The sequence below is a fragment of the Bombus affinis genome, chromosome 8 (assembly GCF_024516045.1).
Source record: "Bombus affinis isolate iyBomAffi1 chromosome 8, iyBomAffi1.2, whole genome shotgun sequence".
Taxonomy (NCBI): Eukaryota; Metazoa; Arthropoda; class Insecta; order Hymenoptera; family Apidae; genus Bombus; species Bombus affinis.
In genome coordinates this window covers 16,932,941-16,959,148 of record NC_066351.1, presented here as the reverse complement: position 1 = coordinate 16,959,148, position 26,208 = coordinate 16,932,941, and the positions used below count along the sequence as shown (strand labels likewise).

At 35.7% G+C, this 26,208-nt stretch overlaps 1 protein-coding gene across 8 annotated transcripts in view; it reads left to right on the top strand.

Moving 5' to 3' along the window:
• Window positions 1–26,208, top strand: part of LOC126919492 (uncharacterized) — a 37,579-nt gene that overhangs the window by 10,061 nt on the left and 1,310 nt on the right. For 4 of the 8 annotated variants that reach the window (XM_050728799.1, XM_050728796.1, XM_050728800.1 and 1 more), the window contains 9 exons: window positions 919–1,256; window positions 3,418–3,774; window positions 5,724–6,267; window positions 6,871–6,968; window positions 13,669–13,821; window positions 14,949–15,060; window positions 16,185–16,543; window positions 17,347–17,558; window positions 18,841–26,208. The exon at window positions 18,841–26,208 is cut by the window's right edge and continues 1,310 nt beyond it. In XM_050728799.1, coding sequence (XP_050584756.1) covers window positions 919–1,256; window positions 3,418–3,774; window positions 5,724–6,267; window positions 6,871–6,968; window positions 13,669–13,821; window positions 14,949–15,060; window positions 16,185–16,543; window positions 17,347–17,558; window positions 18,841–19,018 — 2,351 coding nt within the window. In that variant the 3' untranslated portion in view covers window positions 19,019–26,208. The remainder of the gene's footprint in view (window positions 1–918; window positions 1,257–3,417; window positions 3,775–5,723; window positions 6,268–6,870; window positions 6,969–13,668; window positions 13,822–14,948; window positions 15,061–16,184; window positions 16,544–17,346; window positions 17,559–18,840) is intronic. The other 4 variants (XM_050728797.1, XM_050728798.1, XM_050728803.1 and 1 more) reach the window with 4 other exon arrangements.

Here is a 26,208-nt window from a genome sequence, read left to right as displayed (position 1 = left end):
CTAGGTTTCTGTTGAAAATGCTGGTTATGGCAGAAATTTATGTTCAAATAATTTGGAATGTTAATTAATGCATAACTGTTACATGATATTGATAAAGTGGAATTCTCATCGTATTATCATCAACTTGTATTCTTTATTGTCTATACCAGCGAGACATGACAGACGTATGTGGATTGACTAATTACATTTTTTTGAAAATAGAATTAGAAATGGAATGAAGTTGGAAACCAGTTAAGAGCTACGGCGACGATATACGTGTTAAATATTTAGGAATATTTTATTTTAATAGTAATCTTTTATATCTTAAATTCAGCAAATTATCGCGTTTCTTAATATTCCTCCAAGTCTTAAAATTTTTTATCTTAATACCTTAAGATCATGTAACATCCATATAAAATATTCAATATTCAAGTAGAACTTTTATTCTAACCATATTCTGACATTTATCGTCTGACGTTTATCTTCTCACTATACATACATACATGCACACACGCGCGCACACATGTATGTAATTAGCTAACACAAACAAGAAAGAAATGAAGAGGAAGAGGCTTTTTAACATCTTGACATCTACATCTTCCATACATTTACATTGCCAATTCACTAATCGCATTTCCAGCACTTTCGGCTAATTTACTAATTAATTATTATTAATTAATTACTATAGTGCAATAATAGGGAATTCTAGTAATAGTGTAAGAGACAAAATTACAAACAGCCATTACATGTATATCTGCAATTGCCAGAGCAGCGATTCGAACCATGTGAGAATGTTTAAGATCAACACGTGTGATTTAATGAAACGATTCAATGAAATCCCCGGTGACGGGCGTCTGGTGCAGCTATGATGAGTCAGTCAGTGGCACGCTACGATTATTCAGTATTCCGGCAATGTGCGACGAGCATGAAATTCCGCAGGGCGTAACTCCTCTCACGAAGACTCGTCCCACGAGTTGACACCGTCCGAGTGGTCTGACTGGTCCGAGGAGGGAAATTTGCCTTCAGGTTGCCGCGGTATCGTCAACCCTAACTATCCTGGCTTTCAACACCTGGCGCCTTCTCTTCTATCGGACACAGATCTGACAGAGGATGAACATGAGAGCTGTCCCGATTATACAAGGTTGAACGACATCGACACCAGACCAGCTGAGAACGACAACGAGTACAACAACAACGTTGAAGACAGCATCAATCATTTGTGCGGTCAAAGGAATGAGAGGAAGATTTTTTATGAGAAACCTAAGTTTAATATACAGGTAAATAACATGCTTACGGATTTTGATTGTACGTTGTTTAGGAAATGAATAATCATTCTAAGAAGCTGATTAAAGGGGCATAAAGGACTGTAGATAAAGGTGAACAAAGGAGGGTGAAATGTAGCGAGCGATATTTTTCCTTTTTTTTTTTTCTTTTCTTTTTTGTGGTGCACATCGTGAAATTACTTCCAATTATTATCTTTATTTTTATCATCATTTGATATTTATACAATACTTGGCAAAATGTAATTTTCAAAATAAAGACAATGATCGAATACTGTAGGCATGGATTAGATTCGGTCGGTCGATCTAGTCAACATCGATTTATAAAATTTACCATAACTTGTTTGTTTTTCAAAAATTCCAAAGTGAAATTTGAAAAAGATATATAATATACAGCGACTACAAAAAATATTTGCACATCATCTTATTTATCGTAACATTTACATACATGCTAACTAGATAGTTTCAAGTGTATTAAAATTCGTACAACTTGACATATACTAAAAATGTTCATATAAAAAACGTCTCGTTGGAAGATAAGGGTACGTGCAACAATCTTTTGTAGTAACTATTACATACACGTATATAGAAAAGAATTGAAAACTTGTTTCTGTGTTTTATAAAAGAAAAGAATCAAAGTCTGTTGGGCTATTCTTGTACTTAAAAGTACGATTATCAAAATCGTATTTAAGTTTCGAATATAAGTTGTACCCTTTTGAAAAATGCTAACGAAGCTATAATACGCATACAAGTATCCGCATATGGTGTTGATAATATATAAATTGTAAAATATACGAATGAATGGCAAATTCACGAATGGGAACAGTATATATTGTATCCTTATTATATTATTTATCAAAATATTTTCTGACGGCGTTATATTAAAATTAAATACTCGGTTTGTCGATGTATCCGTCGGTTTCACATACTATTACTCGAAATTAGAATCTTGTTGTTCCATTTATGATTTAGACCTGAAAACAACGAACTTTCCAAACAACAAGCTTTTCAAAAGAGATAAATAAATAAATAAATATACATATATATATATATATATCACTTATAAACAATTCTAACATGTGGAAATGTTTCGGTTATTAAACGATACTGTTATTCGTGTTTGTGATAGACAGAAGCGAAAATTATAAATAATTTGAAAATGTAGGATTAAAGATGTTCTCAATGGAAAAAATGAAATGCTGAAAGGATTGTAAACTTGATCTTTGCAATTAGAGAATAGTTGGAGAAGTTTTGTTGCTTAATTGTATTCTAAATTAGGAACGAGCTTATTTAATCAGAAAGGTATATTTTATAAAAATATTTCTTTGGATAGATAGTTAATAGAATGAACATTTTTGAAATAGAGACCAGACAAAGTTACGAATAATGTATCGAGAAACAACCAAGTAAGTTTAGTTAAACGGAATAAGAAACTGAAAGTTGAAAACCAGAGTCACAGCTAATATCGATATCGAAGCAAATTCACGCGTTTCAAATTTAGCTACAGCTTTCATTTAAACGCCGCCTTTGTTTCAGACTGGTCTAAAATACGTTCAACAGAGGAATTCTTAATTATATTCCAATTCCCATTCGTTTCCAATTCCGAGCTTGTTCATAGTTTCTCTGTTAGTTCATAGTTTCAGATTAAATTTTTCTTTCTCGAAGGTTAACTGTAAGTTTAACTACATAGCTGTGAAAAGCTATAACATTAAGTCAGTAACAATGTGAATGTGTCAATCACGTTCAACGACATTCCTTTGCGACTAATACTTGACTGAGACTTAACAGTGACTGAAATATACCAACGATTGCTTTCCTTCCAGCAATGCCAAACACTTTCCTCGTTATTTAATCATAGATATGCATAAATGAAATTGCTTCGCTTCATTTCCTGAGAAATAACATTGTTGCAATTTTATCAGTTTTCCTTCGCCAATTCGGTTAATACGTATGTATATTATCTTATCAATATACATCGTATTTTATTTCCTTTCCATGTATCATCGTAATCATATGGGATGCATTAAGATCCGTTCGAATGTATTATACTAACCGTCTGTGGTCTGTACGATATACGATCCGATTATATAATGACTATATGCAAGTAGTTGGTCGACTTGTTACTGAAGGGTTAAACACGAATCGACTCTGTTTCCAGACTGTAACATCTTTGTACGAGTCGGTGGTGCCGCCATCGGAGAAATGTATAAACTACGTGAAAAGCGTTGAAGACTCTAGAACGGAAGAAAAGATCCTCACGCCGAAATCGGATATCGTGAACAGCGTGGTTGAGGCGGAGACGCATTTGACGGTGCTAGAACCGGAGGAGGCGCTTGCTAACACAGTCGCAGAGGACATTACGGAATTGTCGGAGGCAGTGTTGGAAAAGAACCAGGAACGGGAGATTCCGGTCGAGGTCGAGATCGTCGAACTGACGACTAGCGTCAAGGAGATCCTCCAATTTCCGGAGATCGAGGAAATACCAGACTCGGGGAAGACTAGCGAGGTCGGTGAGGTGGGTTTCCAGCTTTCTATCATCCATGTACAAACTTTGATATCGAATAAGTTTATTGATTTATCATACGCGTATTAGAACCAATCGAAGTGAAATTGTCGAATTGTTTTCAATTGAAGCAAGTTCGAAGTAACTTTTTTGAAGAATTTATGTGACCCGTAAATACAGATATACATCTAGTAAATACATGTGCGTTGTAACACATGTAATATTGTTATTTCGACATTGTGATTATAATTTAAATTCTAATAAACTAACATTGTTTCTATATTAAACGTATCATAAACGCTCATCTCTATAAGCTAAAATTAATTTATAATTCGATAACACACCGCGTAATGGAGCCATATCTCTTAGCAAAAAATTTTAATTTCGATCGTTTAACATCTGCCAGCTTCTTGTAAATCGTATGTCATTTTGGACATTACGTTACGATGTTTACATTACAAGTTCACATTGAATCTCACAACGATAGAGATTAAGAAGAAATTGCTTAATTGTCGCAATTTTCCAAAGCGGCAGTGATACTACAGAGCGATCACTGTAATACGAATGATTTCTGTTGCGACGAAGCACGAACAATCAAGATTAACGAGAATTCGCTTTATACCATCTGTGTCACGCTTCTGTCCGTGTATGTGGAAGACTAATAACTGCGCAGCACTGCGCACTGAACACACACGCGTGCAGAACACATCAATGTATTCAACAGAGTTCACACTACATTCCTGGTTTTAAAACAGCGTCAGTCGGCATCGACTGACGACATGTATGTATTATAGTTACGTTACACCACTACGTTAATCAGAAATTTCCGCAAACTTTAGGACTAATCAGACTAATTTCACGAAACCATGTTAAAGCTATTTAAAGTTAGTAATATTCTAAGAGGTGATGAATTTCACGACTATATCGTGCTGTAGAACGTAGAACAAGTTGTAAAATAAACTCGAAATGGAAATCCACTGTTATACAGATTGTTATTTGAAGAAGGAAAAATTATTCGTATGATAGGGAAAATTTGAAAAATTGATAAAACTCGTTTTATCATGAGCATGTTTCAATATCGTATTATTCGTAAAAAATATCCTTGTTAATGCCTTTATATTGTCTATTACGTACAGGTATATTATTTTATGTCGTCCATATCTCTATCGTGATATTATCTTCGTGTTATATAGTTCTTTGCGACGGTTTGCTGTGATTTTCTGAAGCCATTTCAATCGCGTTGTTTCACACATTCACAAACCACTCCATCGTAACATGAACATATATTCTATTCTAAACGATAGATTCTAAGCGATATGGAAACTATCTAAATGAAAGATGTTGCGATATTAGAATATAAAATATCATGATAAATATCATAGATGAAGCGAAATCATGACTATTTAACCATTATGCACCAATGACAATTAATCAAACTGATTCGTTATATTACAGATAGAATATTGCGGCAAATATCTGTTGCATAGAATACTAGAATGCTATTCAATACCACTTACCAACAAATATTCAAAAAATTGATATTCACGAATTAAATTAATATTTAGGTTTTCCAATAATTTAATATATTCGCTGTTGATCGTGCTGCATTATATCGTATTGCGTTATGCGATACTCAATTTTTCGGAAACCAAAGAATCGTGTCCCGCATCTGTTTCTGCGTCGCACACACACACGCGCATTATAAGAGTACGCTTTTCAAGTATAACACGATACGTGTATAACACATTACTAGTGTACTACTAGCGCACATGCTATATGTACATAATATTCTCCATACGATGCATAGCGTTGAATAAAAGAGAAAATGAAAATTTAACTCGAATCACGTTTACGATAAATACTAAAGGAACTCGGTAAAAATCGAATGAAAAACGTCCGATACATCCGATCCCATTGTCCGTGAAACAAAAGGAAGCGGCTAACGAGCATTGTCTTTTCAGACAGAGGATATCGTGGTGGAGCACATCGACCTGATACGCGAGGCAAAGGAGTTGCCTCACCAGGCCCGTTCCAAAATAGGCAACCGTCAGACGGCCACGTCGAGCGGCTCCGCCGACGACGACTCGGAGAGCAATACCGACACTGACAGTTATCCGGAGGAGCAGCCCACCTACACGAAGCTCGAGGAGATTGATCTGCTCTCGAGCATCGGCCGTGATATCGGGGTCGATCTCGAGAAGTACGTGCAACCGGTACCAGACGTGGTCGCTATGGAGGCACTGGATCCTATTCACTCGTCCACGCGATCCTCTGTTCCCACGAGCAATATGACGAAAGACGACATGCAAGATACGAATAAGCTATTGGACCGTGATCTTCCGGAAGCATCGGGCGCGGATACCAAGAAGAAAGAAAAAATGGTCAGGAATCAAGCGAAACGCAGACAACAGCAACAACAGCAACAGCAACAGTTGCAACAGTTAAGAGCGGCGAACCCACAGAAACGTCCGGACAAGAGAAGAGCTGATGCAGACAATGGACCAGGTATACTTATTATAACGTTATATTATTATATATATAATACATATAACAATGTATACGTTATATGTAATAATATTTATATAAATAATATTTCTGTGACATTAAGTCAGATGAAGATTGAATATTTTAGCCTTTTATCCAAGTATCGTGTTATCCAAGTATCGCGTACACTTGCCGTGCTTCTTCCCATCTCATAGTAATAAAATAAGATTTATAAAACAAAAATTATTAGGAAAAAAAGATAAATAAAAATGTTAATTTGTTCTTTTCTTAATTCAACTTGTGTACACTTGCTCATTTTCGTTCAAACGATCGCTTATCTGTAATGCATTATATGTATATGTTTTATGTTTTATGTTTTATGTTTTATGTATACGTATACTATATATCATATTATACACATAATATTTCGGTGACAAATAGCCTTCGGTGATAAAAAGGCCATACGACCATAATAGTAAAACTAGAAATGAAATAATTATGATGGGTGACGAAGAAAATAATAAAGTAAATATCTTCATTTTCTATTTGACTCGACATGCAATAACTTAACATTACATAATTAAGATTGTAACGATATCTCATGCGATCTTCTCTCCATGGAAGGTGGCTTCGACGTCTACAATATCGAGACAGCGATGCCAAAGATCGATCTGGATGCGATCGAATCTCATCTGAGAGCTGCACGCGAAGAAGAACGACGAGTGAGTAAACACCTTTTTACGTATGTCTAATTGTACGGTGTCGTGCGTAGCAACGTTTTTGTTACAAGGCCGATTCAAGAGAAACGAGGTATGTTAATGTTGTATTTCTCGAATAATAAATTGTAGTAAAAAGGGTAATGGTAGAAAGTAACGAAACGTCGAACGTAAGCGTGCAACTGTTAATTACGATCCCGTAATTTTTGCATGGGAAGGTAAATTTGGTAAAATTCAATGAACGTCCACGCGACGATATTGAATCGTCAAAGGCCGAGATATACTCGTAATCATAAATGTCGGCCGCTGTAAATAAAACTGTAAAGGATGCGGTAGGCGTACACAATGATAGATATCGATCTCAGTTTAGGTGCGATATGCGATATAAAAATTGTTGCAACTACTGGTTTAGCGAAAAACTGGAAAGTCTCCGGTGTATTTCCCATTGTGGAATATCTTCGTTAATTGAAACCATAATGTTTCCACTTGAAAATCAAAGAAATAGAAAACGCAAAAGTTTGTTTAACTAGTCGAGAAACTTTCTTTAAACATTAATTAACCTAATTATTTCTCAGAAATGGAAAAGAAATACAGGTTTTCTCCTTAACTTTTCTTTTTGTTGGGAAACAAGAAGAATTCTGTCGAGTTTAAATGACAATTGGGAAATCCCGTTTAACCTACTTTATCGGTGAAACAGTTAGCGAAGAAAACAAATCCGTGAAAGAGAATGTTTCACTTGCGCGTAGGCTCGATCGACTGCTTGCAAGAGAGAAAAGAAAATCCGTGTAATTCCGGACGAGGTGTTTCGCGCGAGTAATTTTTTGACCATTGACGCGGAAAATGAGGTCGATGAGGCTTGGGACCTCGTTTCAGGGTCCCGATAGCGAGTCACGTTAAATGCACAGACGATCTATATTCGCCGGCGCGGCGCAATGTTCATTGTATGGAAATGGGGGGAGCAGGAAACGGATGTCGCCACGAAGAGGATCAATGCAACCGTCATGTCAGATAGAGTGTGACACTATTTAGCACGTAAAACCTTCGAGTAGCTTTAACGATGCGTAATAAATTATGAGAGAAAATAAATAATGGAGACGATAAACACATTTTTGAAAAGAATTTATCGCTCGTTATGTGCATGTATAAATGCACATATTACTTTTCGATATTTTATTTTTCTTTTGCGTAGAAAATCAAACAAATCGACGTGTTAGTGGCAGAGAATACTTGCGTTAGCTTGAAAATAAGAATGAAAATATAGAAAACCGGACAAAGTCATTAAAATGTTCCTTTAGTGAAATTACAAATTTATGTACACGGACCAATTTGAGAAATAGTATTTTTACATAATTGCGTGTCAAAGTAACTTAATTTTCATTGTTTCGATTCAGGATTGCACGGTATCGTATTGCGAAACATCGTGTATCTACCGTCTACCTCAAAATTTCGTTTAAACCAGTACTTGAATTCCAATATGTGTCGGTAAATGTTTTCAAAGAAATGAAGCATCATATGTTTATTGACGTTATAAAGAATATTTCACCGTCACATTCGTATAGATATTACAAATTTATGCGTAAAAAAATAATTACGACTGATTTATCATAAACTAATGCATAGAAGGAGATTTCGTTTTACCCATAAACCAGTTTTAATGAGATGCAACTAACTCTCTAACATCTTCGGTTCACGTATCATTGCGAATCAAAATCTCAAGTGGCCGTAGGTGAAAAGAGTACTCGAGCGTGAGCAGTCAAGCGAATTATTTTGCGTACAATTTGTGAAGGTACATATACCATCTTTAGCAGTGATAATCAAAAGATTTGTTTCGAAATACTAAACGTTTTACAAATAGAACTACGACTTTTTTAGAAAAGCAAGTGCGATTATAGAACTAACAAGGACAAGCAATACCTATGAAATACTTATAAAAGCATAATTTAAGGCATTCGAGAGAAATGTTGAATCATTATTCTCTAAAGTAATTGAAATCGTTAGTAAATAAACTCTTTGCTTGATTAATACTCTATGTCTATTTATTACGTTAAATATTAATAGAATAACAGAATAGAATAAGCAGTAATTCACTTCCTAGATTACTATTATCGTTTATAATTTTTTAAATCGATCAATATTATTCAAAAGAATTATATCGGGGAATAATCAAATAATAATATCCAATAAGTAATACAGTAGCTAATAGAAAATACTATAGATCAGCGGTAAAATCAAATTTTATTCAAATACTATACATCAGCGGTTAAATTAAATTTTAATTATTATACCGAATAGCTGATTTTTTCGAATAATATTCAAACGGCCAACCATTTGTATTAATTAATTAACCATTCGTCGTATCAGAATCTTAAATTGCTTAGTTCGAACTGTTTTGCCTTACGACGTACAGCTGACTTGCGCTACTGAATCAACCGTCTGTGCTTCTGAACGAAGTTCTCTCTCTCTCTCTCTCTCTCTCTCTTCTGTTTCCCGTGAAAAGTCGAAACTACTTGCCGAACTTTAAACCGTATAATTGATCAAGAATAAAGACTAAATGTTTCCTTGTTGTAAACGCGAATAAACACGAACACTCGCGCGTTGAATAAGCAAACCACTTTCACCGAACATTGTGAAAAGCTAGTTCAGCCTCCGTAGACGGTTAATGGCACCATCGGCTTTACCACCTCCTTCGAGTAAACCTTACCGGAAGATCGGTTCGCCGCTCACTTGACTCATTTTATGCCAGTCCCGTGTTGTTCTCGTCTGGCGCGAGTCCAGTCACGTCGTAAGAACTCCAGTATCTTTCCATGTTTTCGATCTGTTTTATCACGAGTAAAAAGCTAGAAAAAATATCTTGTCTCTATGAACGACAATGAAAGACAGTGAATCGTGTGATTCGAGATAAAAGTTTAGTTGGTTGATCGAACAGCTATTTGCCAAGCTACGTGAAATTTACTAAACTTTAAATGCATCTAACATCGACAAACAGTGTATAAAGTTTATTTTCACTCGAATCGTCGGCAGTTCGATCTTCTTTCGCATCCGTTACTTGCGGAACGATGTTTCGTTGGCGCTGCGGCTTACTTTATGAGGGTCAAAGGAGAAATTGATATTCTTGGCGTGATAAATGCGACGAAGTTTGAATAACAGTGCCCTCGTGATCTTCTTCGACAATTTGGTTTACTTTAGTAGTGTTGTGTAACTATTAGCGAAAAATTTATTTCATCATGATTCGTTGTATATTCTGATCAAAGAATCCCGAATATCATATAGATCGTATACTTTTTGAAGGTTATGTTGAATATTGGTATAAGCGAGGAAAATAGCTTGACGATGTTACTAAAGATGGCGTGCAAAATCACTGACATTTGATGATTTATGATTTATTACGGTGATTGTAGAATCACGGTTATGGTCTAATTCTAGCTTTATTCATGACTATAAACGTGATTCTGTTATCTCGAGTGAATTTGCTCACTGTGATCGTAATTCTTCATCTTGATTGTCTGTGATCATTTCTTATAAAATACTTCGATATAGCTTGCACAAAAATATCTACGTATAACGTTAATTTAAAATTACGTTACGTTTCCTTCGTCTATCATAGATTCACTTTACTTAATTTTCGAAACGAGGAATTATCCATTTTTTCTTTGCTTTTTTTCCATCCTACGTCAGTATCTTAAAATTCTGAATTTGTCCTTTTAGTTTCAAAATTGTTGATACAAAATATACGGGTTGTGATGCTTGCAAAGAACGGTTATGCTGTTCACCAATCAGAAGCGATTACGAAAAATCGCAAATCACTGTGAAGAACCAGCGTGATCGGTAACGAACATGATCGAATCACTCTTGATTCACGTCATCTCTAGATACTACAATATAGATCGAATTGTCATAAATCGAAAGGCGCGTGTAATTAAATTATACTTACGTTTCATTTGCATCACAAAACACGGTCTCGTATCTAATAGCGTCTTGTGACGTTGTTCGTCTGCCTTTTATTACATATAATTGAAGGCACGCGCCTCAGTGCCTTCGAACTGAGGTGAACAAACGCGTTACAATAGTCGTTTGTGACATCGGTAGAAAGAAGGTCCAACTGTTGGGAACAAGCGAGGATATCGATTGAATTGGAAATTGATTCGCAAAATAGCATCAAATTCTTCTTAAAGAAAAAAGAAAAGACCTTTTCTGTTTACTTTTTTAGTAGGTGGCGTGTAGTTTTAAGATTTTAGATTTTACAATTGATATCTTAAAAATATTTACATCTCTTCGTACAGTAACTTGATTACGATGAATCCTACATTATATATGTACATTAGAAGATTAGAAGATTAGAAAAGCAGATTTCTTGTTGATATTGTTACTACTCGTAAATAGTATTCTTGTACGATATTTCAATATCTTTTTCAACATGTTTGAATACAGAGAGGACAATAGAAAGACTTTTAGATCCGTTTCTTCTTCTACATTCAATGTATTTCACCAGACACCTACTCCAATCACTTGCAAATCATATTCAAAGGAAATTATACCACAGCAATTATATACAGCATAAACATCGTACTCCGAGAAAATTGATTTTAAATTCATTGTCGATTAAGCATTCTTCATCCGCTTTCAATGTCCATAGTTACTACTGTTCATTAACTCTATAACGTTACCTTATTGTTAGACTTTCATTTTTTAAGTAGAACCAAGACGAAGCCAATTCTTGCTAGAAATGAGAATGACGATGATTAATTTGAGAACAATGTCGACGAAAAAATAGTCTCCAACATAATAATTCCCTCGACGCAATAGAAAAACGAACGATAGAAGAAAGCTTTCGCGCTACATCACACGGCGAATGAATGAAAAGAAAGTAACCAATAGATAATATAAAATTGGATTTCCATTCTCGTGCCTTGCGCATATAACGAATAAGAGATCATTCGATGAAACCATTTATCTATTACTCTCGAGCTGTCCGAATAACTTTCTTCTCGGCATACGAGCAAGAGGAAGAATTTATTGTTGCGCGCGATAGCATGTAGACGTAGCACCTATTATAGGCATGATGAACGAAGAAATATCAACGGGTCTGTCAAATCTGTCGGCTTCATCTCTTTCCATTAATGTTAATGGTTTTCCAATTCGCCTGTTGAACTCCTTTCGTAATGGTATGCGGAGATGAGACTGTGTAAACAGAGTGAAAGAAAAATGCGTGTGGTGTTCTTGTGGAGATAAACAGTTGATAAGGAAAAGCTTAAAACGTGAAAGAACAACTAGAGCAAAATCTTGAAAACATGGGTAGTAGCAACAAGGCAAGAAAACATTATAAAAAGGACTCCCGATTCGTCACGGATCTATACACATTTACATACGATGACTTCGATCTCGTAAGATATACATACATAGCCTGCAATACATTATCAGTTATCAGCCGAAAGAATGGCGATAGATTAAGCACGTATATATATACACGTACATATCTCTGTTTTGCCGCTTAATGCGCTTTAAAATAATGTTTTATAAAATAATATTATAATAATAATGTTAGGATCGTAGAATAGTAAATGTATAATAGCGATATAACAACTAGGTAGAAGGTAAAAATACGAATACCGATAAGTAACGAATAAGTAGGTAGTCGATAAGCTGCGGACATTTATGCAAACGCACGATGATGAGTATATTTTTATAAACATAAGAATACATCCGCATATCCTGTAGATACGACACGTAAAGATTTTGGTGGCCGCATTTGTTGGCAATTATTGAAGAAATGGGCCGACCACGTCTTAATTATTAAGTATTAAATATAACTAGGAATATAATTGTTCGTTAAGAAATTGTGAAAATAAGTATAGGGTTAGTAGATTTCTTGCTTTCAAATCTAAATATTTGCGATAAAATTAAGAGCAACGGATAAGACATTTTTTATCTACCGATATATATATATATATATATATGTGTGATATCGTAGGTAAAAAGGCCTAAGATATCGGCCGAACTATAAACAATGCCGCGAGAGCCGCGGCATCGTCGCGTTCATCAATGTTTCGTCGGTCCTTTCAAGTGAATAGTTTCGTGGAAAAGGCCTGCGTGACCCTGGCCACGGGCGTTTGCGGAACACGTGCGCGATAGGGCGGAAAAAGACAAAGGGATGCTAAAGACAGTGTTAGTCAGTTGAGAAGTTGGACACAGTGTTAGTTGAGAAGCGAGAGTGAGCGAGTGCAGAAGCCGGAGAGTGTAAATCGGGAAGTCGAGAGCCGAGTAATAAGACGTGCGACAATATTGTAATCAGTTCGTTGTTTTGAATATTATTTATTAAACCAAAACATCATTACTTGTCCTTCCTCTAAAGACACATTTAAGTTACTACATATATATATATATATATGCCTTCCTTCAAATTGAAGCATTTGGAAAGTAGTTAAAAACGACACCGAGATGTTATTACATACGAGTTATTATTCGCCGTCTAATTTCACGCAAATACAAAAGTTCAAAGCGCTAAAGGAAAAAGGGGAAAGAAAGACTGTAGTGTTGCTGAATACATCGAGCATTGCATTATCACCTATTACTCGTCACTATCCTTTTGCTTTGCGCGCGAATCTCTGTCGCCATTCGCACGGCTGAATATCATTCTGATCATTTTTATCGGTGATAATCAAACGTATCGATCGTTAAATTGAATTGACTTTCATTTCTGGAACATCAGGATGACGATAAAGTGACCGAGAAGGAACAGCCAAAGTCGGAAGGAACGACTTTATTGCTACAGAAGCCCGACAAAACAAAAGATGTTGAAAGGGAAGATCTCGTTATGCGATTCGATAGAGTAGCGCGAGGAGAACCGGACGAAACTTTTCAGGTGTGACTTCCGGTGACCTTCCATTCTAAAGAATGCTTCCTTTCTAAATAGTTTTTCCTACTAGTTGCGAAATTTTACTAAAGGGAAACGGTTGGTTCATAAATTCCGTTACGGCGCAGAATCATCACGGTTTACTTTCAACTTTTCGTAAAAGTAAGATTCTATAGTTCGGTTTAATATACATATTTATATCGAGTGTAAACATATTACGGCATATTAGATAATTCATTAGAATAATATCTAATTATGGTGGATTTGTAATTCTAATTGAATCATAGTAATAGAGGGGAATAGTCGAATTCCAATTGCATCATTTATAATAAGAATAGAATTTTTAGAGAAATGATATTTTTAAATAGTAAAGATTCGATATTCCTATATTTTCTATTAGTAATCACGATTATTTATTATATATAATTAGATGTTAATATTTGTGACTACATTCTAATTTCGAGAATACATTCATTCGTATTAATTTTGAACATTTTTACTTACTGCATGGTTTATTTTCAAAAATTATTCTTAATTAATCACAAATAATACGATCATTCTTGTGTAGGAACCACTTTACTCGAATTTACGTGTAATGTACGTAATGTAATTTACGTAATAATAAATTACGTAACCACATATTAAAATAAAATTTCTATCGAAACAGCATTCCATCGTTACGTTACAAAATATAGGATCAATTACTTATTTAGAATTTAAATGCTTTGAGAGACGTTTGCTGTTCCTTATCGCGTAAAATCATTATAAACATCGCTTCTAATAGATATTATAGTTCTACTATTATCGATCCATTTCGTTTCGATTGGTAAACACCAATTACTCCTATCCTTCCCACTCGTCACCGTGTAAAAATCATAAAGATAAGTACAATAAACGGATAATCTATCGACAGCATCCCTTTTCCTTTCCAATTAATGACATATTATACGTAGTATAATGTCTAGTGTCTAATGTACAGTATACGTTAGAGAAGTTAAATACCGTCAATATCGATAATAAGTTCACTCTCACGCATAGGCGCAGTTTCGAAAAAAGCAATTAGGAAGAATTAAAGCACGAAGACGGTTTTCTGCCATCCTCGTGTTTGCATCTTAGATTTCTCTGTTTGTTCACAGCGGCGAAATGATCGCGAAGAGATACGAAGGAGATTGGCAATGGGTCCAGACGCTGAAGACTTGCGCGCTGAACGCGGAAGAAAACCGAGTCTCCAGTCGCGGCTTCAAAGCGGTCCGTATCACTTGAACATTTCGCAAGAAGCGTATCTCGTTAGTCGCATCGTTCGTGGAAAGGCATCGATTTATACCCATAGATCATTTATAGTTATATTAACATTATTATTGATCGACGAATAACTGCAATGGTATATGATTATTGGTTTGATGTTTGGTTTTTTCAACTTTATTATGGATATGTAACGCGTGCGTGGCGTGGAGTGCGGACTCCGGCGATATGTGAAAGATTTAAGTTAGAGTAAAATGATGTTTATTTATGGAAGTAAATAATTTTTCAAGGCATGGAGACCGCTTGTTTGAAAACGCTACACCATCTCGAACGAACGGTAATTGGTTGTGAAAATGTTATGCAATATAACATTGAGATTTTGTTTATTGAGAAATTAAGGCGAGCTTAAGCAGTGATAACGCCGAATTTATATGTATATACACCTATATACATCTTTGTTGTACTTTTCATTTTATTGATTAGTATGGAAATAATGGAAACGCAAGATAAGTTTGGAAGGGTAAATTCCACGCTTTAAGTAAATCTTACAAATATCTTACTGTTTCGAAATAATTGTGAGAGCAGGTTCTAGTAGAATTAAGAAAATCAATTAGTAGTAATTAGTATCAACTGAAATATGTTCGACTGTATTTCTATCAAGAATATTGCTTCTTCTTACAAAATTTATCAATTAAATAATACGTAATAGATTCATTGAATGATTGAAATAGCTCTATACTTGAGCCCGAGAGAAGGTATAGAGTTATTATTTACTTCGTTATATAATAAGAGATCAACGTTGCGAAAAGATAAATAAAATAAAAGCCAATTAATCTCTTCATAGATAATTCTAATAGCAACCTGCGTAAGATGTTCTTGCGTTACATACTTCTTCGGTTGAAAACAAGTCTGTAAGAAATTATAAAATCAGCTCAATTTCCAGTAAAACTTGGTTCGTGTAGCATCTTGATTGGAAAACAAAAACTTAAAGGTACAAAAAATTATGTAAAATAAAGACAAATTAATATCTTCGAAGATAATCTATCCTATATACAGAGATAGATAAGCGTGTACAATATCATTTTATAATTACAATATTTTACATTTACAAAATCAATTGCATTCTTCAGGGATGAATCTGCAGATCTGCTTCATGAACGAAACACCCTCGGACACGGAGTCTCCGTGTTCAGAGAACGATGCATCCCCTGGATCCACGCCGAGCCTACTGAACTCGAAGCAACAACAGAAACAACAAATGCCAGTCAGACCTCAAGTGCTGAGCCTTCCACCTTTGAGACTAGATAGCGGTTTGAATTCAGCACCGATCGACGAGGCCGACTTCTTCGCCAGACAGGCCAGATTGCAAACCGAGGCACGGATGGCCCTGGCACAGGCCAAAGAAATGGCGCATATGCAGATGGAAGTGGAAAGGCAAAGGCTAAAACAAAGTCCCATTACCGAGATGGTGCGATCTAGCCTCGAAAAAGTAAGTTTTATCATATTGTAGTATCGGGAAAAGGATAGGATTAGGATAATTTAGATTTGTAAAATTCTCCTAATACTATTTATTTAAGATAAATAAAAATAACAGAGATTAATTGGACAGAGAACGATAAATGTTCAACTTGAACTAAACGCAAAAATCTTATTCTACTCAAATCACTCTCGCAACTCTATAACGCAACAACTCGATCTCTCTACAACGCTAGCAACTCTACAACTCTACAACTCTAGTCTTCGGCTTCTGCATTCGCACGCTCTCGCTTCTTAACTCACACTGTACGTCTTTTGCATTCGTTCTCGCCGGCGTCTCAACTAACACTGTCTTTAGCATCTCTTTGTCTTTTCCCGCCCTATCGCGCACGTGTCCCGAAAACGCCCGTGGCCAGGGTCACGCAGGCCTTTTCCACGAAACTGTTCACTTGAAAGGACCGACGACACATTGATGTACCCGACGATGCCGCGGCTCTCGCGACATTGTTTACGGTTCGACCGATATCGTAGTCCTTTTGTCCACGATACTACAATATATCAAATAATTTCACATTGCTAAATATGGTTCAAACTTTTTGCATCTAATCGTGTCCTTTCCTTTCCGCGAGTTTCCTAGTTTCAAGAAAAATATCTTTAATTCGAAAAGTCTTTGATCAAACGAAGGATACTGACCAAATTATAAATTAGATTTACAGTGAGCTCGTCGATTAGCGGTTGCCTCGATGATTTCGATGATTTTTAAATGTGTCATAACTTCTATGACATCTTCAACGACTCTTTCGTTATGATCCTTAGGTTGGCGTTCAGCTGGGTGAGGATAGGCGCAGATTGTCTCGAGTACTTTTAACGGAGCTAAATGTCGCGCAACTTCAAGTAGTCGCGAACGATTTGCATGCAAGAATCGCTGCTCTGAACGAGGCTCTGGTCGAAGGACTTTTGAGAAGAGACGACTTACACATGGAACAGGATTCGATGCTCGTCGACGTTGAAGATCTCACTCGATATCTGTAAGTTCTTCGCTTACACTTTATACGATTCTAACTCGCTCTCCTTCTTCTACTATGCCTTGTTCTACGCCTTCTTCTACGCCTTCCTTATTCCTTCCTTCGTCCTTTCAAGCCACGATTATACAAAAGAGCGATAAACGGTAAGCAATAAGCAATAAGGAGTAAACGATAAGCTGCTGTGTGTGGTCTATATAAATCTATAGCAGGAATTCTCAGGCTTTATTTTTCGCGTACCACTCGTATATCTACATGAATAGTGCCACGTACCATCGATTAAAATTAAAATTAAGATAAATGTTATAGTGCGCGGCACGCGTATGCTACGCTTCAGCGTAGCATTCGTAGCATTGTTGGAACATGCTACGAATTTAACTGATTTATGACGCGTAAAAGGTATTAGAAAAAGTATTGGAAAAATTTAAAAAAATTTTTTTAAATACCTGCTAACGAATTAGGTAAATGACGCTGCAAGTTTGAAAGAAGCGATCGATATAATGGATCGACAAGGGTTCGACACAACATAGTTTTGAAGTTCGCAGCTTTAGATTCGGCTCGTTGATTATTTTAGTTCGGAATTAATTCTTTACCATAACAGAATATTCGCTTTCACGCGAGTAAGTGGGTAGAAAATGCAAGTGAAAACTTGCTGAGAACCGCTCCGTCTTGCCTTTGGTCAAAATTCAGCTGGCCGAAACGTTGTGAATTCGATTTTTGAGCCTCGTTCGCAAGACAGCTCTGTTAAAGATTCTTCCTCGTCGTTAGAGTTCCTCGTCGAAAAGTTTCGCCGAGTATTTGGGCGATACTCTACCATGATACGATATCACTGCCAATTCGTATCGCTGAAGCGGTCGTTATTAACTTTCAAATGGTATAGGAAATAGGCCACATAACAAATGAGCGACAGAGAGGCGACCAATTTTCGCCGCTACGTCGTCATTCCTTTATTATGTTAACTGTTATTGTAGTAGATATCCGAGCGACAAATAAATACATAGTAACTAGTGATGAATGCGAAGGGCTATCTTGATATCGAATCTTTAACAGCTGAATCGCAGTGTAGGCCGATTTTATGACAGGATAATCGTAAAGATTACGGAAATGAGTCTCTGATGGGTAAAATATGGCAAGAAGTAGGACATAGCCGCTCGTGTATGATTTTGCCGCTTATCGCTCGTCGCTCTCTGTATAATCACGGCCATAGATGTTTCTTTAACGATAGTAGCGTTTTCCGGGCAAGCTATGACGAACGTTATATTTTCCGGCCTGTCGCGTTAATAAACAGCTTCTGCTGCGTTCACATGCACAGAGGTGCCAAGCAGGAGTCACTGAAGAAAAAGCAGAACGCGAGGGAGCAGCAAACAACGAGCAGAAGTCATCAACAAGTAAACGCAGGGCAGAACAAGTCGTCGATGAAGCCAAAACTTACGCACCGCGGTCTAGTCTCGTTGGTAAGAAAATAATGCCATGCCACGAGACTGCGTAGTCTCGTTGGCAATTAAGCGGGAATTAAGGAATTACTATTTATCTGGTACATAGCACAACATCCGGAGAACACGAATACGTTAGATTAGATCTGCTCGATTCGACGTTCGAGCTCTAGCTCGTGAATCATACTGATCTGGACGAGATGCGATATGAATTGCGCCGCGTTCGGCGGACAACCGAAATTCCGATTGCGATTCCGAAGTCGATGCTCGGATTCCCTCTTCCATTTGGAAGAGCAACCAGAAATTGTATTACGGAGAGAAAGAGAAATGAATGTTTCGAGGCAACGGTAGAAAAACGAGTAGTTTTCTCTTATCGCGCGGGAAAAGAAGTTATAGCAAACAAATACAATCGTTTTCTTCTTCCTTAATGGAGATTCAAAGATATACCGTAGTACGTATCGCAACGAAGAATCCTCTTCTTCCCTGTTTGATAAATGTGTTTTCGACAGGGAAGAAGGGCATCTTTTTCCAAAGTTTTTACAGCTTTGTCGTTATCAGCATAAAAGCTAGAGTAATATGTAAATACGTACACCTCCGTTCGTAATTATATATACCTATGTACATATTAAGACATTTACGGATAATAAGGTAAATCCAAAGAATTATTAGAAAACTATTTTTCTCTCATCCATGCTTGCCACGCATGCATTTCTTCGATCGTTACCTAAACTTTAATCGATTCCGATATTTATATTATTATTCCTTTTATCATTGTTATTTGTTGTTATTTAGTTGTACGCGTTATCGGTAATTCCATAAACCGAATTTAGACTTTGACAAACTTCCCTGAATTATCTACTTGATCGTCTCAAATTTGTTCAATCGGTGATTCATCGAGACCAACATATCGCTTCTTGACATTAGCGACCTATCGCACAACTTGGAAAATAAAAATTGTTTGTAACTTACGTTCATCAGTTTGTACCATGTTGTATACAGGTTACGCACATATGTGACGTATTACGTTTTCGTAATACGATGTATTTAAGTATTTCTGTACCATAGTTTTGTAAGATCTTGTTATTTCTATTCGATGCTGTTACAACGTGACTACTAACTAAATTTTTACTCCTCGGGCTATTCTTTTTACTTTGTCTAAATTTACTTAATTCTCGCGTGACTATAATTGAGATAGAGTTGTATACCGTTTCACGCGATAGAATTTATTACGAATAAAAGCAAAAATTAATTTTCTTTTCTTTTGTGCCACTATCTGCGTCGATAAGCGATATGATAATTCGTCGTATATTGAAATGTCAATCGGTGACATATTATTTCCAAATAATTTTATAACTTTCTCATATGTTTTATAGCGCGCAATGTCTTATTATGTAAAGTTTGATTCCATATCTTTCACGAATACACAATACTGATCGATTAATCATTTCCTTGATTAATTGACTAATTGAATTATCGTGTTTTATACGAAGTCATTAGGTATTCTAATATTTATGAACGGGGATACATGTACGTGCATATAACATACATAGCCAGAAAAAATAGCAACGAGTAACAGATTCCCTTAGTTAATCCACCTATCTTATGTTCGATGCAGACAAGCGATACATTATTACACGTAGTTGCAATCGCATTCTGTGCGGTTCGACAGCTTCGTACATACATACACGTATGTTTTCAATGTTTTTTCAATGTGGTTTCAATGTGGTTTCAATGTGGTTTCAATGTGGTTTCAATGTGGTTTCAATGTGGTTTCAATGTGGTTTCAATGTGGTTTCAATGGTGGCTGGATTCTCAAACCATGAATCGCGATTTCTTACAAAAGTACAAATTGTTTTCTGCAGGGCTTCTTCCAGCGTGATTATTTTTAGTTTTATGAAACTTGCTTCTAGAAACACACAATTCGCCACAATGATATTTATTATATTATTATCATTATTATCATTATTGTCACTATTACATATATTATTATGGCATGCTCGATCATAGTTGATCACGAATCGTGTTCTGAACTGATTCTACTACGGGCAATCCGTCAATATGTCATTCTCTGTTTTCTAGCTCCTGTCTGTTGCATATAGCATTTGTTTTGTAAGTTATCCAATTCCCTGGTCTTATTATTGTCCGTTCCTATCTTCTTGCCAGCGTCATTTAATCTCGTGGTAATCACTAGTGGCAATTCGATATTTAGGTAGTTGACTTTTGCTATTTTTTGTTGTATTTTTGATACATATGTGGATAAATTGTCTTTGCGGAAGAGTTTCTCTAGTACTTGTTACTAATTACTTGGCTTAATTCGGTTGCTGTTGCTGAGTTATTAATTCCATATCCACGGTTATCCAGTTTGCCTTTCTTTATTTCAGCGAACCAGTTTCTTTTCGAGTCTCGGTGTTTCTCTGTCCAATTTTTTCGGTAATTCTTCGAGTATCTACTTTTAGGTACCCTATATTCATCCATGTTCGTTAATTTTGTCCAGTAGTTTAACATTTCGCATGCCGCCCTTCTCCCCTCCCCTCCCCCCTCCCCCACTCGGGCCTCTTTTCAACGTTTGATGCTCCAAGTGCATTCTTCCAGTTCCTAACCTCAACATACATCGGTGCATCCTGATGTGCTACGAGATACAGTTGACACAATTTTCAGGAGACTCGATTCCACTCGTTCCATTTTCGTATTCATTTCATGTTTCACGTAGCTTTACTACCGTGTCCCAGCTATTATATTTTGTCGTTACTAATGGTTTCCAAGTCGTGCCTGCTGCGACTATTGCCCTAGTTGTAAAATGTTTTATTGCCGTATGAAACATGGCTGACTTTGAGAATGATATTCTTACGTAGGTGTATAGACGTCTACCTTTTCTACGTTTTGGCCTTTGTATTTCGTTTTTCTGCTTCCTACTTTTCCATTTGTTCTTCTTAATACTAATATTTTAGTTTTCTACTCGTTCACTTCGAATCTGTTTTTTCTAGAATAGTTCCATAGTCGGTGTTTTCATTTTTTCTTCGCACAACTTGTGTCCACAATTGATGAGGTATTTGTCGATGTCGGATAACACGAGAATATTTATTACATTGCCCGGTGAAAGATATCCTTTTATGCAAACGTGACGAGGAAACTTCACATGTACTTATATCGTATAAAGAATTTGGCACTTTTCATGATTTATAATAATTATTCATTCTCATTTTTCTTTTTTTCTTTTTTTTTTGTAGCAAATAATAAAATTCGAAAAGTATTATTCACCAATTCGGCGAAAGCATAATTCGACGCATAGAGAATAATTGGTTTAATGTTAAATAGCATCAAATTATAACAAAGAATGATTTTTAAAAATTTGTTAACACCCGTTTTATGAAAACTCTCGTTCCCTCGCTTTTCTATTAATATTCCACTAGCTTAATCTTACGTAATTTATAATCATTTGTATCCATGTATAAAATTGCCGAGTCGCACAGCGTCATAAGTACAAAATCACAATGAGCGCGACGTTTCATCGTTCGTTTGCATCGGAGTTTGATCGCCCTGGATCGAAACGAATGAAATTGGATCGTTTATGTAGCCGGTTAAGTACATACCTCCTTTTCTACTCTGGTTAAAACTTGCGGCCATGCATGCACGTGTTTGCCGAACGTATCGCCTTTATATATACATACATGTAATAGCGTTTTAAACGATAGGCAGATCTCTTCTCTGTGTTATGAATAAAGGACACGGGCCAGCTACGAAGGCTCGAATAGGCGAATATTTGCTGCATACGTCGTTCGTCACTAACGTCATCGCTACACGTACGATGGAACACTGATTTTTTGTTCTCCGCAGTCGAGGATATTTCTTTCTCTCTCGACGTCTTCCAATCCCATAAATCGACTCAACCGACTGTTTCATTAACGAATTGATAGCGTTTTCTGGCGTTTACAGCGGAGATCGTGATAGGAACGATGACCATAAATGTGGTCGTTTGGAACTGAATTCTTTCTGCTCTACAATCGATTCACCGAAATCTAACGGTAGAAAAACAATCATTGTTTTATAATATTTAATTGTTTGAAGATTCGAAGCGTTGTCTCGTTTGTGCTATTGACGTAAATACGGATAGAACATGAACGAGGGAATTGGTAGAAAGAAGCGCGACAAACTTGGAGAATCGTCATCCGATGGTATTGGATATCGTACAACTTTCGGTGAGTTTGTTGTACCTGAGAAAGATATTCTTGTTTTTCAACTGTACCGTTCGTCAAAGATGCGTAAAATAGGAGCACGATCGTAAACGCTAAGAACATTCAGGCGACCGATTCGCATTCGCTTCAGCTAAACCCGAGATTCGGTTCTTCTGTATACGAAATTATTGATAAAGCGTACATCGTAAATTTACTTGGTAAGAAAAGACAAAACGCGAATGATGTTAGCCGAGCATTGTTAATTGTCACACATGCGAATATACATACGTATGTATATATGGTCGCAATGTTTGAGAAATTTAAGGTCAAATTTAATATGCGATAATAATATACCGAAGGAAAGGCAACAGAGAAGAAAGCACGAGTCCTACAAACGATATCTTTCTTCTTGAATCGCTAGAATATACGAGGTATGCATATGTATGTACGTATGTATATGTCATCATAAAACGTTTAACTTTTAATTGGTACATGTAACGTTAAATCGTTAAAACATTGACCCGTAAGAGAGTTAGATCAAGTTATTTTATTCTTAAGTATTTCATACGGATTTATAAACTGTGTTTCGCGTTAATAATCGGGCATCCTTTAAAATGGAATAACTTTTTCAAAATTGAACCAAACAACTTGAGTTTTTTCACAAGCAAGAAGAATCGGCTTACTGGATGACGGGTAAAAACAATTTTGAAAAAAATTGCTATTGCTCGGAATCGCGAAGAATATATTCGTCGTAACGGCAACTTTTTACGGTATTTTTTTATTTACCTGAGCCTGTAGCGGAAGTCACGTAGGTAAAAAGTATACGTTTCGTAGATTCGTGTCGCTTGTGCGTACTGAAAATTTCATGGACATCGAGCTACAACAACGGTCAACAACAATGGTGAAAATCACAGTTTTTTTCACAACTTTCCACCTCTAACTGTAATAAATCGAAAGATTCTTACATCGTTTCGATATCTTTCGCTTGTGTCTCGCCAACAGGCTGAAAAAGTTAATAAAGTTACAGGGTGCCCATATTAACGCATCCTCGATATTAACGTGGCCGTCTATAAACAAAAATGAGATAACCTTAAAATTCCTGTCATCGCTTATGAACCAATTCTATCAGGTGAAAATTAAGGATACTTGAATTAACAATAATTTCTTTCGATTTTTTACCATTCTCTAACGTTTTTGTCATAATTTATACTCGTGTTTGATAGATTGAAATGAATTTTGAATCAAAAGCATGCACAAATAAAAACTATAGTAGATAATTGATATTACGTCAAAATCGGAACAAGTGGTTCTCATTTCCTTATCTTTTAATTCGCAATTTATATTGCAAGTCATAAACATTATATATTGTGCGAAAGAAGTGGCTACAATCATATGTACATACATATACAAGTACGTAATGATAATTTTGTAAAAAGAAAATCTCTGAAAACATCGAAAATAGCATTTACAATGCGAATATTTTACCTCTATCTAAAGGTAAATTCGTGAGCGTACATGGGAAATAGCTGAGTACGTATGTATTTACAAGTTCATTGAATCGAGGCACTATCGATGCTTATCTAAACGTATTTCAGAGATTTAACTACCTTTAATCTCGCGCAAGTCACGGCGTATCTCAAATATAATAATTTAAAATCTATTATTAGATTATTATTATTATTATTATTATTATTATTATTATTATTATTATCATTATCATTATCATTATCATTATCATTATCATTATCATTATCATTATCATTATCATTATCATTATCATTATCATTATCATTATCATTATCATTATAATCATCATCATCATCATCATCATCATCATCATCATCATTATCACCATCGTCATCGTTGTCGTCATCGTCGTCATCGTCGTCGTCGTCGTCGTCGTCATCGTCGTCGTCGTCGTCATCATCATTATCGTTATTATTAAAGTATTATTATTATTATTATTGGTATTATTATTATTAGATTAAATGTAATTTATTATTATTAAATAAAATATAAATATTCCTGGTCAACCTATCGATGTTTAACGTCCTCGTGGAGACTTTCACCAGATTTTTCTTAATCGCTTTGTATGTCGTGACGTTGCATAGAACGAGGAAAATGGTAAAAACGGGTGGATGAAATCCAATGACCTTGAGAAAGATGAAATAGCGTGCAAGCTATTAAACTCCGTATCGGGATAGCACTTTCTTTTTTTTTAATCTTTTCTTTGTATTCTCCGATGGTAGTTGACGAATAAAGCCGAGACATAACAGTTTGGAGCTCTTGCGATTAGTCCACCGTATGGTTTACTCTATCTTATCTACTCTTAAAAGACAAACGTCTTTATTTAATTAATTTAAGGCGTTTATCTTTGTTGATACTGTTGTATGATTTTTGTGGTGTGGTTGCGATATTGATCGGGCTATATACATATGTAAATATTTTTCCGGTCGACGGAAAGCGATCGTTTTTATTGTTAACCATTGTGTAAAATGATATTTGTCAAATCGATTCATCCATTGATCGTAACTTTTGAACTGGCGTATTCCTAAACTCGATACCATTATATTCTCTGCATTCGTCTCTATTCATCGAGTACGATTAGAATATATAGAAACTGTTTAAGAAATAGTGGTGGAAACGAATTTTATCACCCTTTTATTGTTTTTCTCGTTATATATACGACACAACGTATTGAATATAAAAAAAGATTGGGAATTTTTGAATTTTCGATTTTTGAAAGAAATCAAAAACCATGAGAGTATTACACATCGGCAGGTTCGACGTCGTATTTCCTCGTGACACAGTGATAAAGTAAGCATACGATATGAAAAAAAGTAAAAACTGAATAATTATGTTTGATATGGATCGATCAAAATCCTCGATCGCTAGATTTTTTAAGTGACGATAATATTCATCACAAGTAATATTATTATACTAAAGGCATAATAATTTTTCTCAGGCCATTTGTCAAAAGCATTTTGAAGAATGCTTCTTTGTCTATTCATAGAAAGTACTTACTTGGTATATGCATACATATTACTAGTT